The sequence below is a fragment of the Neoarius graeffei genome, chromosome 27 (genome assembly GCF_027579695.1).
Source record: "Neoarius graeffei isolate fNeoGra1 chromosome 27, fNeoGra1.pri, whole genome shotgun sequence".
NCBI lineage: Eukaryota > Metazoa > Chordata > Actinopteri > Siluriformes > Ariidae > Neoarius > Neoarius graeffei.
The window spans coordinates 23722077-23738704 of record NC_083595.1 but is presented as its reverse complement, the minus strand read 5'-3'; the positions used below and the strand labels follow the sequence as shown (position 1 = coordinate 23738704).

Genomic DNA, 16628 nt, shown 5'->3' with positions numbered 1-16628 from the left:
TTCCACATGAAGACACACAAGACAAAGTTTATAGAGATAATGGATATTCCACAGCAAACAGTTTCAAAACAAACAGTATAAGATTACAGTGGTGCTTGAAAGTTTGTGAACCCTTTAGAATTTTCTATATTTCTGCATAAATATGACCTGAAACATCATCAGATTTTCACACAAGTCCTGAAAGTAGATAAGAGAACCCAGTTAAACAAATGAGACAAAAATATTATACTTAGTCATTTACTTATTGATGAATATGATCCAATATTACATATCCGTGAGTGGCAAAAGTATGTGAACCTTTGCTTTCAGTATCTGGTGTGACCCCCTTGTGCAGCAATAACTGCAACTAAACATTTCCGGTAACTGTTGATCAATCCTGCACACTGGTTTGGAGGAATTTTAGCCCATTCCTCCATACAGAACAGCTTCAACTCTGGGATGTTGGTGGGTTTCCTCACATGAACTGCTCGCTTCAGGTCCTTCCACAACATTTCGATTGGATTAAGGTCAGGACTTTGACTTGGCCATTCCAAAACATTAACTTTATTATTCTTTAACCATTCTTTGGTAGAATGACTTGTGTGCTTAGGGACGTTGTCTTGCTGCATGACCCACCTTCTCTTGAGATTCAGTTCATGGACAGATGTCCTGACATTTTCCTTTAGAATTCGCTGGTATAATTCAGAATTCATTGTTCCATCAATGATGGCAAGCCGTCCTGGCCCAAATGCAACAAAACAGGCCCAAACCATGATACTACCACCACCATGTTTCACAGATGGGATAAGGTTCTTATGCTGGAATGCAGTGTTTTCCTTTCTCCAAACATAACGCTTCTCATTTCAACCAAAAAGTTCTATTTTGGTCTCATCCATCCACAAAACATTTTTCCAATAGCCTTCTGGCTTGTCCACATGATCTTTAGCAAACTGCAGATGAGCAGCAATGTTCTTTTTGGAGAGCAGTGGCTTTCTCCTTGCAACCCTGTCATGCACACTGTTGTTGTTCAGTGTTCTCCTGATGGGGGACTCATGAACATTAACATTAGCCAATGTGAGAGAGGCCTTCAGTTGTTTAGAAGTTACCCTGGGGTCCTTTGTGGCCTTGCTGACTATTACATGCCTTGCTCTTGGAATGATCTTTGTTGGTCAAGCACTCCTGGGGAGGGTAACAATGGTCTTGAATTTCCTCCATTTGTACACAATCTGTCTGACTGTAGATTGGTGGAGTCCAAACTCTTTGGAAATGGTTTTGTAACCTTTTCCAACCTGATGAGCATCAACAACGCTTTTTCTGAGGTCCTCAGAAATCTCCTTTGTTTGTGCCATGATACACTTCCATGAACATGTGTTGTAAAAATCAGACTTTGATAGATCCCTGTTCTTTAAATAAAACAGGGTGCCCACTCACACCTGATTTGTCATCCTATAGAGTGCTTCGAGGTCAGCGCGAACCCAGCGGCGGCCATATTGGAAGTCAAAGGTCGCTCTGTCAGTGCATTGTTGTTGTTCAGCGAAGCAAAAAGGGGTGACAATGCCGTAGTAGCCGGGGGGAAAAGGGTGGCAAAAGCTTCCACAGACTCCCTAAAGTCGTGACTAACCAGGGAATTGCAGCACAGGAGAAAAGCGAGCGGAGGAGACGACAGTGGCTGGCTGCCGTTAACCGATCAAATTTAGGACAACTTGACTGTATCCAGATTTGTTCTGATCACTTTGTGGCAGGTAGGTTAAATTGTCTTGAATTTCATAGTTACTAAAATAAATGTAATACAAACTATTATCTTTTCTGTGTACTTTCAGCAATGATTAATGGATATATTTGTCACATTAGGTAGCTTATGTCTACTGCAGTGCATTGTTGCATCAAATGGCATTTAATATCTAGGCCTAGTAATGTTTATGTACACATGCTTTAGTTCACAAAATGGACTTGGGTGAAACACTAGATAGTTCACAAGATCGATGTATGTCACATGCGATAACAAGCTGGGGTCAGCTTTCCATTCCTTCTCACTAACAGTGTATGGATCTACATTCCCAATGAAACGTACCTTCTCAGCATAACGCTCCCGTGCCTGCTTATCCAAACTTTCACAGTAGTGCTCCATCACTTCAGATGTCTAAATTCTTAAAAAATCCAAGCTTCTAAGCCCTCTAACGCGGAAACAAATCGGTGAATGTGTACTCTATGATGTGTACTCTATGAGCGCTCTGGAGCGAGTGACTTCCAAGATGGCCGCGCAGACCACAGTGTTACTATTTTTAGCATCATCTCGGAGCACTCTATTGATGGAAAACACCTGACTCTAATTTCACCTTCAAATTAACTGCTAATCCTAGAGGTTCACATACTTTTGCTACTCACAGATATGTAATATTGGATAATTTTCCTCAATAAATAAATGACCAAGTATAATATTTTTGTTTCATTTGTTTAACTGGGTTCTCTTTATCTACTTTTAGGACTTGTGTGAAAATCTGATGTTGTTTTAGGTCATATTTATGCAGAAATATAGAAAATTCTAAAGGGTTCACAAATTTTCAAGCACCACTGTAGGTTTAATCCATGTTTAGGAGCCCATCCTTATGAGTTGGAAACAGAAGTTTATGGTTTTATATTACTGTAGGATTTGGGCCAAGCCACAATTAGGTACATGTTTGCTTATGTATAATCAAGCTTTCTGTTCATTTATTCAGTTAACATTTCTCTTGTTGCTCCCTGAACCATCTATCAGGTCTGCAAACAGAGGGAATATTCCGGCGTTCTGCTAATGTGAGTCTGGTGAAGAACATCCAACTCAAATACAACTCAGGTATTGCTCATACCGCAACTGAAAATCTGCTCTTTCAAACTTCCTCTATTGAAACAGTGCATTAAGTAGACACTGCACTTCTTTTATTAATCTCTAATATTTGCTATAGTGGGAAGTGCTGTAATGTAGATATTGATTTTTAAGGTGTGTGTGCGCGCGCATGGTCTAGGTGAGCAGGTGAATTTCTTTGAGATTGACGACGTGCATTTAGCCGCAGTAATCTTGAAGACGTTCCTCAGAGAGCTGCCAGAACCTCTGCTCACATACAAGCTCTACAATGATGTCGTCAACTTTCACAGTGAGCATACACTCACTTTGTACTAACTCGCAGAACTGAGAGCTCCCAGACTAAGGACAAAGACTTGGGATAATGGGACATTTTCTGTGCCTTAAAAATATGATTTATGTGCGTGGTTATTTTTTTTTTCTTTTTTTTGTTTTGTTTGTTTTTTAATTTTGTCTGTCGTCAGGCTTGGACAGCGCATCTCAAGCTGTTGCAGTTCGAAACATGCTAATGTCACTTCCTGAGGAGAACTATGTATCGTTGTGCTTCCTCGTCCAGTTTCTTGCTCAGGTCGGTAAAACAGCATACCTGTTTGGTGACAAAAACATTCCCTTGTACATTATTATACCTTATGTTGTACATCTCCTTTTATTTAACAGTTATTCACTGAAGGCAAAGTGAATAATAACTGAGATGGAGTTGAGGTTGTTATTCACTGAGGCGGATAATTGTTTTAGTATAAATACGCAGGTGATTTATTTAAAAAAAAAATTAATCATAGTTTAAAAAAAAAATTATTTTAGACTTCAAAAGTGGCATGCAAATGTAATAAAGGCATGGCCCACACTAGTTATTGATTATTGACTAGTTATTGAAACTTATTGATGCCGACTCGCATAAAATACTTTTTGTTTTGAAATAGATAAAATAAATCACACTTCCACTTGACCTTTGAATAGTTTTAGACCAAACTTCATAGTATCTTTAGTGATTTTCGAAACAGCATTTTCTTTCATAATTTGTCATTCTTCCTCACTTACGGTGACAAAGCAGTGGACTATCGAGAAGTAGTCCGAATTTCTTGACCAATCAGCACACATGATTTTCTATAAATACATTTTTCTGGATATTCATACCAACATGCAGGGATTTCAGTGGAAAAACTTAAAAAGAAATGTTCCCTAGGCAGTGTTGCCCAGTGATTTCTAAAGCATTATTGTTTTTGACACTAGCAAATATGAAAACACAGCTTTACAGTTGCAAATTAATGCAAAGAGATTTTTAAGCCAGTGCTGCTCTTTCATGCATGTTGACCTCTGTGCTGCTCTCATTGCTAAACTGAGCTTAGCTGAAATGTGTGCAAACATTATATAGAGATGTTCCTGGTACATTTGAGCTGTTTATTGTTCAACATTTTTATTTAATTGTTTATAATTACATGTTTAAGATTACATTAGGACTTGGGGTGGTGTTTGTTACGGTGTAGGTGTCTGCCGAGAGCGAGGTGAACAAGATGACCAACACAAACCTGGCTGTGGTGTTCGGGCCCAATCTGCTGTGGGGACAGGACGCCGCTATGACTCTCAGTTCCATCGGACCAATCAACAACTTCACCCGCGTCCTGCTTGACCTGCACAAGGATGTTTTCAGCCAGTAAAAATTGATGGCCCTGCCTCTGTATATAATCTACATCATTGTGCTTTTCTCTTTTGTGTTGCCAAATTAATGAGTGTTGTAAATGAGTGAGCATGGCAGGAAGGAAAGTAGCAGGTACAGGAATTGAAGAGACTGAGGTTGAGTTTTTCTAGGATACTTATGGGTTCTTTTTTTCCTTTGGGCATGACAAAATTCAGACAATCAGGAATTTGTCTTTTCTGTGTATCCTGCTGCAATCATGTAGCTATTATGATTATTACGGTACTGGTCAAACAAAGAAATTTTACATAGTCTCTGCTCTCAAACCAAAATCAGTCACATATGCATCCATGTATACACAGAAGGCTCCAAAAGTTTGAGTCCACTACCAAGAAATTTCTCATTTATCAAAACAAGTGTAGGGATGGTAACATGGAGAACTGTGGTGAAGCAGTAAGAGGTGTTGGGTCATTAAGAGACGATACTATACATAACCTTCAAATAAACGGTGTCATAATTCGAAAACTATATAGATAAGGCTAACAGGATATTCAACTCTATTTTGGTTACATACAAAACATCAATATTAGATTATTTAAAAATTGAACAATCAGCAGACTTTTGGACCCTAATGTGATTTACGAAGATAAGTTTTGGGGGGAAAATACAGCTCCATATCATTAGATATAGAACATGTGCTTTCATGTGGCTGACTTTTTAAGGTTGCTATTTAAGCTTTGGGGGATTTAGATAATTTTGATCTTTTTGTACAGAGATTACTTTAGGGTCATTCAGAGTATAAGCTTTGCTGTGTCATTTCGTGCATCAGCCATAGTCGCAGCTATGGACCAATATAAAGCACTAATACTCAAACTTGAAACACTTTTTTTTTTGTTTTGTTTAACGTTTCTCAGTAAGTCTTTATTACATTTATTTATATAATCTTTTTCTATTGGTGTCATTCTATGCTTTTTTTTTTCCCTATAGTGCTCTTTTATGCTGACTGAAGAAGAGAGTTAAAATTTTTTAATGTCGAAAATAGTTATACCACACACCTGCATACTATACATCTGCATTTCGCATACATTTATCATATGTCGTAGGGATGAACAATTTTCATAAGATGAACGTGAGCCCTGATTTAGATTCAGAGTCTGGGCCTCATATTGAGTTGACAACAATCATAAGGACAAGGGGAGCTGATCCTAGATCAGTCAGTATGTCCGGAACCACAGCATAGGCCTCGGTGTCTTGTAGTCAGTCACGTTGCTTTCTGGAGGCTCAGTTTATTGTTATGAATGCTGAATATGCTAATACTTAGATCTGTTACTCAAAAGAATGAAAGTGGCAGTGACTGCAGATACAAAACCACATGTCTGAGCTGTCTTGAACTTCCTCTTCTAAAACGTTTAATCTTTTTGATCTCTTTAGCAACAGAGAAAAGGTAAGTGGGTTTACTTCAGTGATGTTAAGCTGTAAACCCGTAAGCTTTCTTGACTGAAGAAACTGCTCCCTATGTTTCCATAAACGTAGCACTACATCGGTGTGCTGGGTACAGAATGCTTTTTGCTGAAAGGAGTTTACATGATTCTGTATCATTTTCACAACAGGAGGGAAAGATGGCCAAATATTTGCACAGTGGGTTACTTTCCCCCATAAAGTTTAAAATCCAGTCCCTGTTCACTGTGTAGTGCACCATTTTAAGTTTTGCAGCCTTGTGGAAAATATCCTGTGCATTCATAAAACCCTAAAATGCACTGCAGTAGGCATAGAATACCCATAATGCACTTTGCTATTTTTAGGAAACAGGAGTCCAGCCATGCAATCATGGATGAACAGGGTTTTCCTCGAACTCAGTGCAGTATCGTATGCCTCCATGTTGAAATTTGTTATTGTGCATGCAAATCCATCTCCAATTTGTGTCCTGTACATTTTGGCATAATCATGGTTAAAATGTTTAGTGAGCTTCCCACAACCCACGTGTTTGTGTGCCTTATTGGAGTTTTAGCCATTAGATTATGTTGTTTTAGATGATAGCCTTTTGAGCCTCATTAGTCTGCTTGGAACTGTGAACTTTGTACCTTCTTGTTGTAAATCTCAACCCAGTGCCAACCAGATCACCCATGCTGTGGATACCTGTATTTCTACTTTCGAGGTGGAAAGCTGCTTTCTTCTGTGTAAAGGTTTTAGCTTCCATCTTGACTGTTTGCATAATTCTTTTCAGATCTGTACTTTTGTAAAAGTGGTAATAAATGGAATGAGTAACAAAATGTATACAGTAGTATTCAGAGTTGTAGAGGGTTTTTGTGAACATGGATCATGTTGAGTGTGTGTGTGTATAAGCAGCTAGAGATAATGAGAATGAAATGATATATATTTGTGTATGTGTGTGTGTGTGTGTATATATATATATATATATATATATATATATATATATATATATATATATATATATATATTATAATATATACACACACGGCCGGTTCTGGAGGGGTAGCAACGGTAGCATTTGCACCCGGGACTGGTGTGGAGAGGGGCCCCCAAAAATAAGATAAAGTAAAAAATAAAGAGTTCTCTCTGTTCCTGAATAAGTGCATTACTGAGTGTCTGTGAGCAAAGGAGAGCCTGAACGTTGCAACCTCCCTATTGGCTGTTTGTAAAAATGTATCAGTTGTTGCCCTTCCCATGGGAATCATCGCGGACTCGAGAGACGAGACCTGACGAGTTAGTTCGTTGGTAGCAGAACAAAATGTCTGCACACAAATCGGGTTTTCAGAAAAGGAAAGAAAATAAACGCAGGGTCAAAAATACAAAAAAGGAGGCAGAAAATGCAAAACGAGTTTTAAGGTAGGACAAATGGTTACTTTTCTGAGGCAGCCCGCCGTGGCTGCCTGCAGGCTTATTTATTATAGCCCATTTAGTTAAAATAGTTGATCTAAAATGTTTATAGTTATGTGATGGTTGTCCTGATTTAGACTGGTGTGTGTGTTTTTTTTTTTTTGGGGGGGGGGCGTGCGATGTTGCACCCGGGTCCAGATTAGGGCAGAACCGGCCCTGTATGTATGTGTGTGTGTGTGTGTATATATATATATATATATATATATATATATATATATATATATATACACACACACACACGTGGATTTACAATACAGAAATGTCCAACTTCTGAAAAGTATATTCATTTATACACTCAATACTTGGTTGGGGCCCCTTTACCATGAATTACTGTATCAATGCGGTGTGGCATGGAGGTGATCAGTCTGTGGTACTGCTGAGGTCTTATTGAAGCCCAGGTTGCTTTGATGGTGGCCTTCAGCGTATCTGTATTTTTGGGTCGGGTGTTTCTCATCTTCCTCTTGGCAATACCCCATAGATTCTCTATGGGGTTCAGGTCAGGCAAGTTGGCTGGCCAATCAAACACAGTAATATCATGGTCAGCAAACCATTTGGTAGTAGCTTTGGCACTGTGGGTAGGTGCTAAGTCCTGCTGGAAAAGGAAATCAGCATCTCCATAAAGCTCGTCAGCAGATGGAAGCATGAAGTGCTCAAAAATCTCCTGGGAGATGGCTGTGTTGACTTTGGACTTGATAAAATACAGTGGACCAACACCAGCAGATGACATGGCACCCCAAATCATCACAGACTGTGGAAACTTCACACTGGGCTTCAAACACCTTGGATTCTATGCCTCTCCACTCTTCCTCCAGACTCTAGAACCATGATTTCCAAATTAAATGCAAAATGTACTTTCATCTGAAAAGAGGACTTTGGACCACTGAGCAACAGTCCATTTCTTTCTCTCCTTAGCCCAGATAAGACACTTCTGACATTGTCTCTGGCTCAGGAGTAGCTTGATATTAGGAATGCGAAAGTTGTATCCCCTTTCTTGAAGATGTCTGTTCGTGATGGGTCTTGATACACTGACACCAGCCTCAGTCCACTCCTTGTGAAGCTCTCCCAAGTTCTTGAATCAACTTTTCTTGACTCCTCTCAAGACTGCGGCCATCCCTGTTGCTTGTGCACCTTTTCCAGCCACCCTTTTCAGCAATGACCTTTTGTGGCTTACCCTCCTTATGGAGGGCATCAGTGATCATCTTCTGGACAACAGTCAAGTCAGCAGTCTTCCCCATGATTGTGGTTGTGTGTACTGAACTAGAATGAGAGATACACTGTGTTCATACTGTTTTACTCAAACTCGAATAGAAATATTCTAATATTTTGAGATGGGGTTTTTTTGTGCTGTATGTCATACTGATTAAAATAGAAAAATGCTTGAAACATTTTAGTTTGTGTAATGAGTCTATAATATATAACATTTTCATTTCTTAAATAACTGATGGAAATATTGAACTTTTTCACAATATTCTAATTCTAACGTATGTATGTGCGTGTGTGTGTGTGTGTGTGTGTATATATATATATATATATATATACACACACTCACCGGCCACTTTATTAGGTACACCTGTCCAACTGCTCGTTAACACTTAATTTCTAATCAGCCAATCACATGGCGGCAACTCAGTGCATTTAGGCATGTAGACATGGTCAAGACAATCTCCTGCAGTTCAAACTGAGCATCAGTATGGGGAAGAAAGGTGATTTGAGTGACTTTGAACGTGGCATGGTTGTTGGTGCCAGAAGGGCTGGTCTGAGTATTTCAGAAACTGCTGATCTACTGGGATTTTCACGCACAACCATCTCTAGGGTTTACAGAGAATGGTCCGAAAAAGAAAAAATATCCAGTGAGCGGCAGTTCTGTGGGCGGAAATGCCTTGTTGATGCCAGAGGTCAGAGGAGAATGGCCAGACTGGTTCGAGCTGATAGAAAGGCAACAGTGACTCAAATAACCACCCGTTACAACCAAGGTAGGCAGAAGAGCATCTCTGAACGCACAGTACGTCGAACTTTGAGGCAGATGGGCTACAGCAGCAGAAGACCACGCCGGGTGCCACTCCTTTCAGCTAAGAACAGGAAACTGAGGCTACAATTTGCACAAGCTCATCGAAATTGGACAATAGAAGATTGGAAAAACGTTGCCTGGTCTGATGAGTCTCGATTTCTGCTGCGACATTCGAATGGTAGGGTCAGAATTTGGCGTCAACAACATGAAAGCATGGATCCATCCTGCCTTGCAGAGGTGGGACAAAGTCACTAATGTGCAAGTCACAAGTAAGTCTCAAGTCCTACCACTCAAGTCCGAGTCAAGTCACAAGTCAAGGCACTTTTGACCAAGTCAAGTCCAAGTCCTACCCAAGCCAAGTCGAGTCCAAGTCTCATTTTTTTCCAAGTCCCTAACAAGTCACCATTTATTCTACAGGCAATCAACACATTTTTGATCACAAATGTATTACCTCTCCACACTGCAGTGTATGTCCTCCTTTGCCAGTCACCTTGGATAAAAATGTCTGCTAAATGTAATGTAATGTCAATGATTCATAGAGGCAGCACAAGTAACTACAGTACACCCATTCTTTTCCATTTTAAAATGTTTTAGAGCTTGTGCCCCAAGACAATCAAAGAATCTCAGAGGAGACAATGATTAGTTAGTTAACGTTAGTAAAGCATCCTAAATTTTCAGTGAGTTTAGTTTGAGTGAGTCAGTGTACATCTGAGGCTAAGGGTGTGAGAATGAGTGAAAGTATGACCATTTCCTTAAATTTTTTTATTGGAAAATTAGTGAGAAATTAAAACAAAATTCTAAACAAAACTGGTACTGTGTAACAAAAATCATTTTCTTTTCATTTCATTCATGTCATTTTTCACATAAAAATGCTTTTCATGTGCATTTTAAGACATGAAACTCAAAGTCCAAGCTAACAGATGATCTGTGTACTTTTAGAATCAAAGAATGGTTTTCCTTCTGAAGTTAGGCACTGTCCCAACATACAACATGACATGCCTTTAACACAATACAACGTGGCTTGAGTACGTTTGTGTGTGTGAGAGAGACCAACTAACTGACAAAAAATTCCGGAAATATCTGTTCTCCACTACTGAGAGAGGGATGTTGCATCCAATGACCAAATCTGTTAGTATTGAATTTGTGATGGCTTTTTGTTGTGGGTGGGTAGCATTGTACTGTCTATCTTTTGCAGTAAGGAATCCAGAAATGGACGGCTGCTCTGTCTCACTTGGGATGATCTTGTTCTTCAGATATTCTGCAAATCTAAACAAGGAAAAAAAAATGTAAAATTAGTAGGCCTACTTGTTTTCTGTTTTTAATCATGTAGACATTAACATGTTTTTATCATTTTCAATATCAAAGTCTGAGTTCATTTAATCTGAACATATTTGTTTATACACAGTATAATGTTTAATACAAGCCAGCCAGGATGTTCCCTTAAGCAGTTTAGCTAGACCACAATGCATTCACTAAACACTCGCTAAAATATCGGTAGCCTCAGTAAACACAGAACGTTGTGACGATGTAGCCAGAATCAGAGTCCTCTAGGGCTCTGGCCAGAATGTGAGAATGAAGCCCTGGCAACATTCTAGAGAGCCGTATAATAAAGTAGAATAAACAGTTGTTGTGAATTTCAGAATGTTCAGCGGAATCCTCCAGATCCAAGTTGCGTGCTTTTGGCGAATTTGGTTTCTCGCCAGAGACTAATAAATGCACTGGTAAAGCCACGCTATGTAGAGGCATTGTGTGCCCTGTCGTTTGGGTAAGACTGTGGGATAATGCTTCGCATCGGAGTAGGCTACACTCCAATCTGTCGGGATGTACTGCGCTATAAAACATCAGCTGAGCTTACATTTTACATAGCCCAAATGGCCCATTATTCACATTGCCTACATGACACCAGAGAGAGGAAGAGAATAGAATTGAATGTCTCTGATGACGTGTAATCCCAGCACTAATAACACACATCGCACAGCGTCCATGACTTGGTGCAGTACGTAGCAAACGGTTAAACACCTGGTTTAACTTGCATTGCTAGTCATCTCGTCTCAGTGGTTTAAATGCCTTTCATGACAAGCACTGACTTTCCCATTGCAAAGAGCGAACTTCTGTTTTACATACTTAGTTTGCAGCCTGGGTAACTGTTTATTTGATTTAAGTTTTATCCTTTGCTGTCCGGTTCTTATCATAAGTCTGTGTCGTTCTGACCAGAGCCTTTATAACAATCTTGTAAACGTTCTCTGCTCTGACCAAATCACCACCTTCTGGCTATGCCTTCCCAATGTGTGTTAACTGGTAGCCTAGCCCACATAATCTAACACTAGACTGAACACAAAAGCAATCCAATAAAAAAATCTACTTCACTATTTTATATTCAGCAAAGCAAAACAAATCCTTGACAGCGTTAATATATTAACACATTCCACTTCTAGCCACCAACTAGCCTGTACAGATTCTTGCTACCTGGCTTTGTTACTTACTTGTCCTTATGCAGCCTCAGGTGACGAGCGAAGTTTGATGTGGTTGACTGGCTGTCCGAAATTGTGGCTCCACATGTTCTGCACGTAGCAAAGCGTTTGCCATCTGTATTGGAGTGTTCTTTAAATCCAAAGGAAATTACGCGGGGAATCATGTTTTTATCCGTCTGTTCATCATTCAGCGTCCTCGTTGCCCATCACCGTTTGGTTTTTCATTTGAACCAGTTGAAGTGCTTGAGCAGGGCCGGAGTAGGCCCTGTTTTCACTCCGGGAGTTTAATTCACATTCAGGCCACTTTGAAATGGAGGAGGAATTTGAGTACATTAAAAAAGATAAAACAAATAACTGTTCTTTCACAATGCTTTTTATTTGGTTTAAATTCAGGTAGTGACAATGTATGTTGTTCGTCGTTCTCTGCATTACTTTAGGGTTAATAAAACTTCCATTACGCGGTAGTTTAATGACCACAAACGTAATGCAGAGACCGACGAACGAGTTCATCTAGTATGAGACGGGGCTCCACTTAAAATTGGATGGTGTGTGGCTGCGTGTCTAATCCGCATATACATTTATCTGTGTCACCAACATGTCCCAAAGTTCCTTAGTGAAAATATTTGAAAACACATCCAAAGGACTGAAGAATGCATCTTCAGAAATCGGCATCTTCGGCCCGGGTGTGGGAATGAACGTTTACGTCGGGGGCGAAATCCAGCTGACCGCCACTCCAAATAGCAAAGCAGCGAGTATGGCTGATTGTTTCGCGTTATTTAAGACGAATTACACAACACATTTTTAGTCACATAGTCTTAAAATAACGAAAGCACCCATCTCGCGTGCATTTGAACCAATGCTTGTGCATTACATGCCGCATACGCCTCGAAAATAATGGCAAATCAACAATGCTGGGTACTCAGCAACCGGCAGATAAAGCGTGAGGGCGCATTAGGCAACTCAAAAATGGTTAAATGAAATGTAGGCTAAAGCAAGTGTTCGATTCTGCTTAGAATATTGGCATACACCTCTTCTAAGTTATATATTTAACAACAATTATTTAACATCAAATATGACTTCTAGGCCTGTGTGTTCATAACCACAATGTGCGCACGCCTGTGGAAATGCACGGTGTGACAGCGAGATGAAAAAGGCTGGATGAGGAAATAACGCGCAACAGCACATTTGGGACCTGTTCATCTAAAATTGTTAATAACTGGGATGTAAAGCAATGTCCGGTTCTTCTTAGAATTAAGACATACACCACATCTATACTGTGTAAATTGCGAGATTTCACATGACCTCAAAAAGCTGAATTGACATCGCAAACTATCGACACATTATAGGCCTAGCATAGACTGATAAAATCGACAAACAGGGTTATCATACTCCATATCTTTCGTAACCTACCAGCTGGTCTTGAGAACATATCTGTCAATTTGGCACATTTTGCTGCCACCTTTTTTAAGCTCCGCCCTTTCGGTTCCACCTGGCCTCTTTCAGCCCTCCATCACTGACGCGCGCTGTTTCGCGCCAATGTTGTTCCCCGCAATACAGAGGAGGAGTCTTGGACCAAACCAACTGCAATAGAGGGGAGGGGAGAATTTCCTTATTTGGTAGCGCCTATTTAATCTGCTGCGATGCTGTCGGCGTCTGGGCTGCCATGTGAAAATGCAGAGTGCAGTTGAATTGATGATTAATGCAAGAATAAGATCAGTGACCAAAATTAGTGAAAATTATTTTCCCCATGCTCCAAGCAGGCCACCATTGATGGTTTGGGCCGGGGATGGTCCCGGCTAAATATAGGGCCACCCCGGCATTGTGCTTGAGTGACACCTAGTGCTAGTGGATTGAGCTGCCGTAGCCTAGGACAAGGAGCTACACCGCATTCAAATAATAACGAGTGTACTTGGATTCAAAATCGGGGGGGAGAATATTTATACCTGATACGCCAAGTCATTGCAAGCTAAAACTGTCAAGTCCAAGTCAAGTCTCGAGTCAACAGCGTGCAAGTCCGAGTCGAGTTGCAAGTCATTCCTCATCTAGGGATTTCAAGTCTCAAGTCATCAAAATGGTGACTCGAGTCTGACTCGAGTCCAAGTCACATGACTCGAGTCCACATGTCTGCTGCCTTGTATCAACGGTTCAGGCTGGTGGTGGTGGTGTAATGGTGTGGGGAATATTTTCTTGGCACTCTTTGGGCCCCTTGGTACCAATTGAGCATCGTTGCAACGCCACAGCCTACCTGAGTATTGTTGCTGACCATGTCCATCCCTTTATGACCACAATGTACCCAACTTCTGATGGCTACTTTCAGCAGGATAATGCGCCATGTCATAAAGCTGGAATCATCTCAGACTGGTTTCTTGAACATGACAATGAGTTCACTGTACTCAAATGGCCTCAACAGTCACCAGATCTCAATCCAATAGAGCATCTTTGGGATGTGGTGGAACGGGAGATTCGCATCATGGATGTGCAGCTGACAAATCTGCGCCAACTGTGTGATGCCATCATGTCAATATGGACCAAACTCTCTGAGGAATGCTTCCAGCACCTTGTTGAATCTATGCCACGAAGAATTGAGGCAGTTCTGAAGGCAAAAGGGGGTCCAACCCGTTACTAGCATGGTGTACCTAATAAAGTGGCCGGTGAGTGTGTGTGTGTGTGTGTGTGTGTGTATATATATATATATATATATATATATATATACACACACACAGGTGCTGGTCATATAATTAGAATATCATGAAAAAGTTGATTTATTTCAGTAATTCCATTCAAAAAGTGAAACTTCTCATCTCATTATCTCTAGCTGCTTTATCCTGTTCTACAGGGTCGCAGACAAGCTGGAGCCTATCCCAGCTGACTACGGGCGAAAGGCGGGGTACACCCTGGACAAGTCGCCAGGTCATCACAGGGCTGACACATAGACACAGACAACCATTCACACACTCATTCACACCTACGGTCAATTTAGAGTCACCAAGTTAACCTAACCTGCATGTCTTTGGACTGTGGGGGAAACTGGAGCACCTGGAGGAAACCCACGCGGACACGGGGAGAACATGCAAACTCCGCACAGAAAGGCCCTCGCCGGCCACGGGGCTCGAACCCGGACCTTCTTGCTGTGAGGCGACAGCGCTAACCACTACACCACCGTACCGCCTAAAGTGAAACTTGTATATTATATTCATTCATTACACACAGACTGATATATTTCAAATGTTTATTTCTTTTAATTTTGATGATTATAACTGACAACTAATGAAAATCCCAAATTCAGTATCTCAGAAAATTAGAATATTACTTAAGACCAATACAAAAAAAGGATTTTTAGAAATGTTGGCCAACTGAAAAGTATGAACATGAAAAGTATGAGCATGTACAGCACTCAGTACTTAGTTGGGGCTCCTTTTGCCTGAATTACTGCAGCAATGCGGCGTGGCATGGAGTCGATCAGTCTGTGGCACTGCTCAGGTGTTATGAGAGCCCAGGTTGCTCTGATAGTGGCCTTCAGCTCTTCTGCATTGTTGGGTCTGGTGTATTGCATCTTCCTTTTCACAATACCCCATAGATTTTCTATGGGGTTAAGGTCAGGCAAGTTTGCTGGCCAATTAAGAACAGGGATACCATGGTCCTTAAACCAGGTACTAGTAGCTTTGGCACTGTGTGCAGGTGCCAAGTCCTGTTGGAATTTTATTCAGAATAGAACATAGATGACATATCAAACGTTTAAACTGAGAAAATGTATCATTTAAAGAGAAAAATTAGGTGATTTTAAATTTCATGACAACACCACATCTCAAAAAAGTTGGGACAAGGCCGTGTTTACCACTGTGAGACATCCCCTTTTCTCTTTACAGCAGTCTGTGAACGTCTGGGGACTGAGGAGACAAGTTGCTCAAGTTTAGGGATAGGAATGTTAACCCATTCTTGTCTAATGTAGGATTCTAGTTGCTCAACTGTCTTAGGTCTTTTTTGTCGTATCTTCTGTTTTATGATGCGCCAAATGTTTTCTATGGGTGAAAGATCTGGACTGCAGGCTGGCCAGTTCAGTACCCGGACCCTTCTTCTACGCAGCCATGATGCTGTAACTGATGCAGTATGTGGTTTGGCATTGTCATGTTGGAAAATGCAAGGTCTTCCCTGAAAGAGACGTTGTCTGGATGGGAGCATATGTTGCTGTAGAACCTGGATATACCTTTCAGCACTGATGGTGTCTTTCCAGATGTGTAAGCTGCCCATGCCACACGCACTAATGCAACCCCATACCATCAGAGATGCAGGCTTCTGAACTGAGCGCTGATAACAACTTGGGTCGTCCTTCTCCTCTTTAGTCCGAATGACACGGCGTCCCTGATTTCCATAAAGAACTTCAAATTTTGATTCGCCTGACCACAGAACAGTTTTCCACTTTGCCACAGTCCATTTTAAATGAGCCTTGGCCCAGAGAAGACGTCTGCGCTTCTGGATCATGTTTAGATGCGGCGGCTTCTTTGAACTATAGAGTTTTAGCTGGCAACGGCGGATGGCACGGTGAATTGTGTTCACAGATAATGTTCTCTGGAAATATTCCTGAGCCCATTTTGTGATTTCCAATACAGAAGCATGCCTGTATGTGATGCAGTGCCGTCTAAGGGCCCGAAGATCACGGGCACCCAGTATGGTTTTCCGGCCTTGACCCCTACGCACAGAGATTCTTCCAGATTCTCTGAATCTTTTGATGATATTATGCACTGTAGATGATATGTTCAAACTCTTTGCAATTTTACACTGTCGAACTCCTTTCTGATATTG

The 16628-nt window shown here is 40.8% G+C and overlaps 1 protein-coding gene across 1 annotated transcript in view; it reads left to right on the top strand.

Moving 5' to 3' along the window:
• arhgap1 (Rho GTPase activating protein 1) overlaps positions 1-6725 on the top strand; it is a 48598-nt gene extending 41873 nt beyond the window's left edge. Inside the window, exons 10-13 of the mRNA XM_060911062.1 lie at positions 2735-2812; positions 2982-3110; positions 3283-3386; positions 4303-6725. Of these exons, the coding sequence (XP_060767045.1) occupies positions 2735-2812; positions 2982-3110; positions 3283-3386; positions 4303-4473 (482 nt within the window). The 3' untranslated portion in view covers positions 4474-6725. The remainder of the gene's footprint in view (positions 1-2734; positions 2813-2981; positions 3111-3282; positions 3387-4302) is intronic.
• Positions 6726-16628: the final 9903 nt, after the last annotated feature.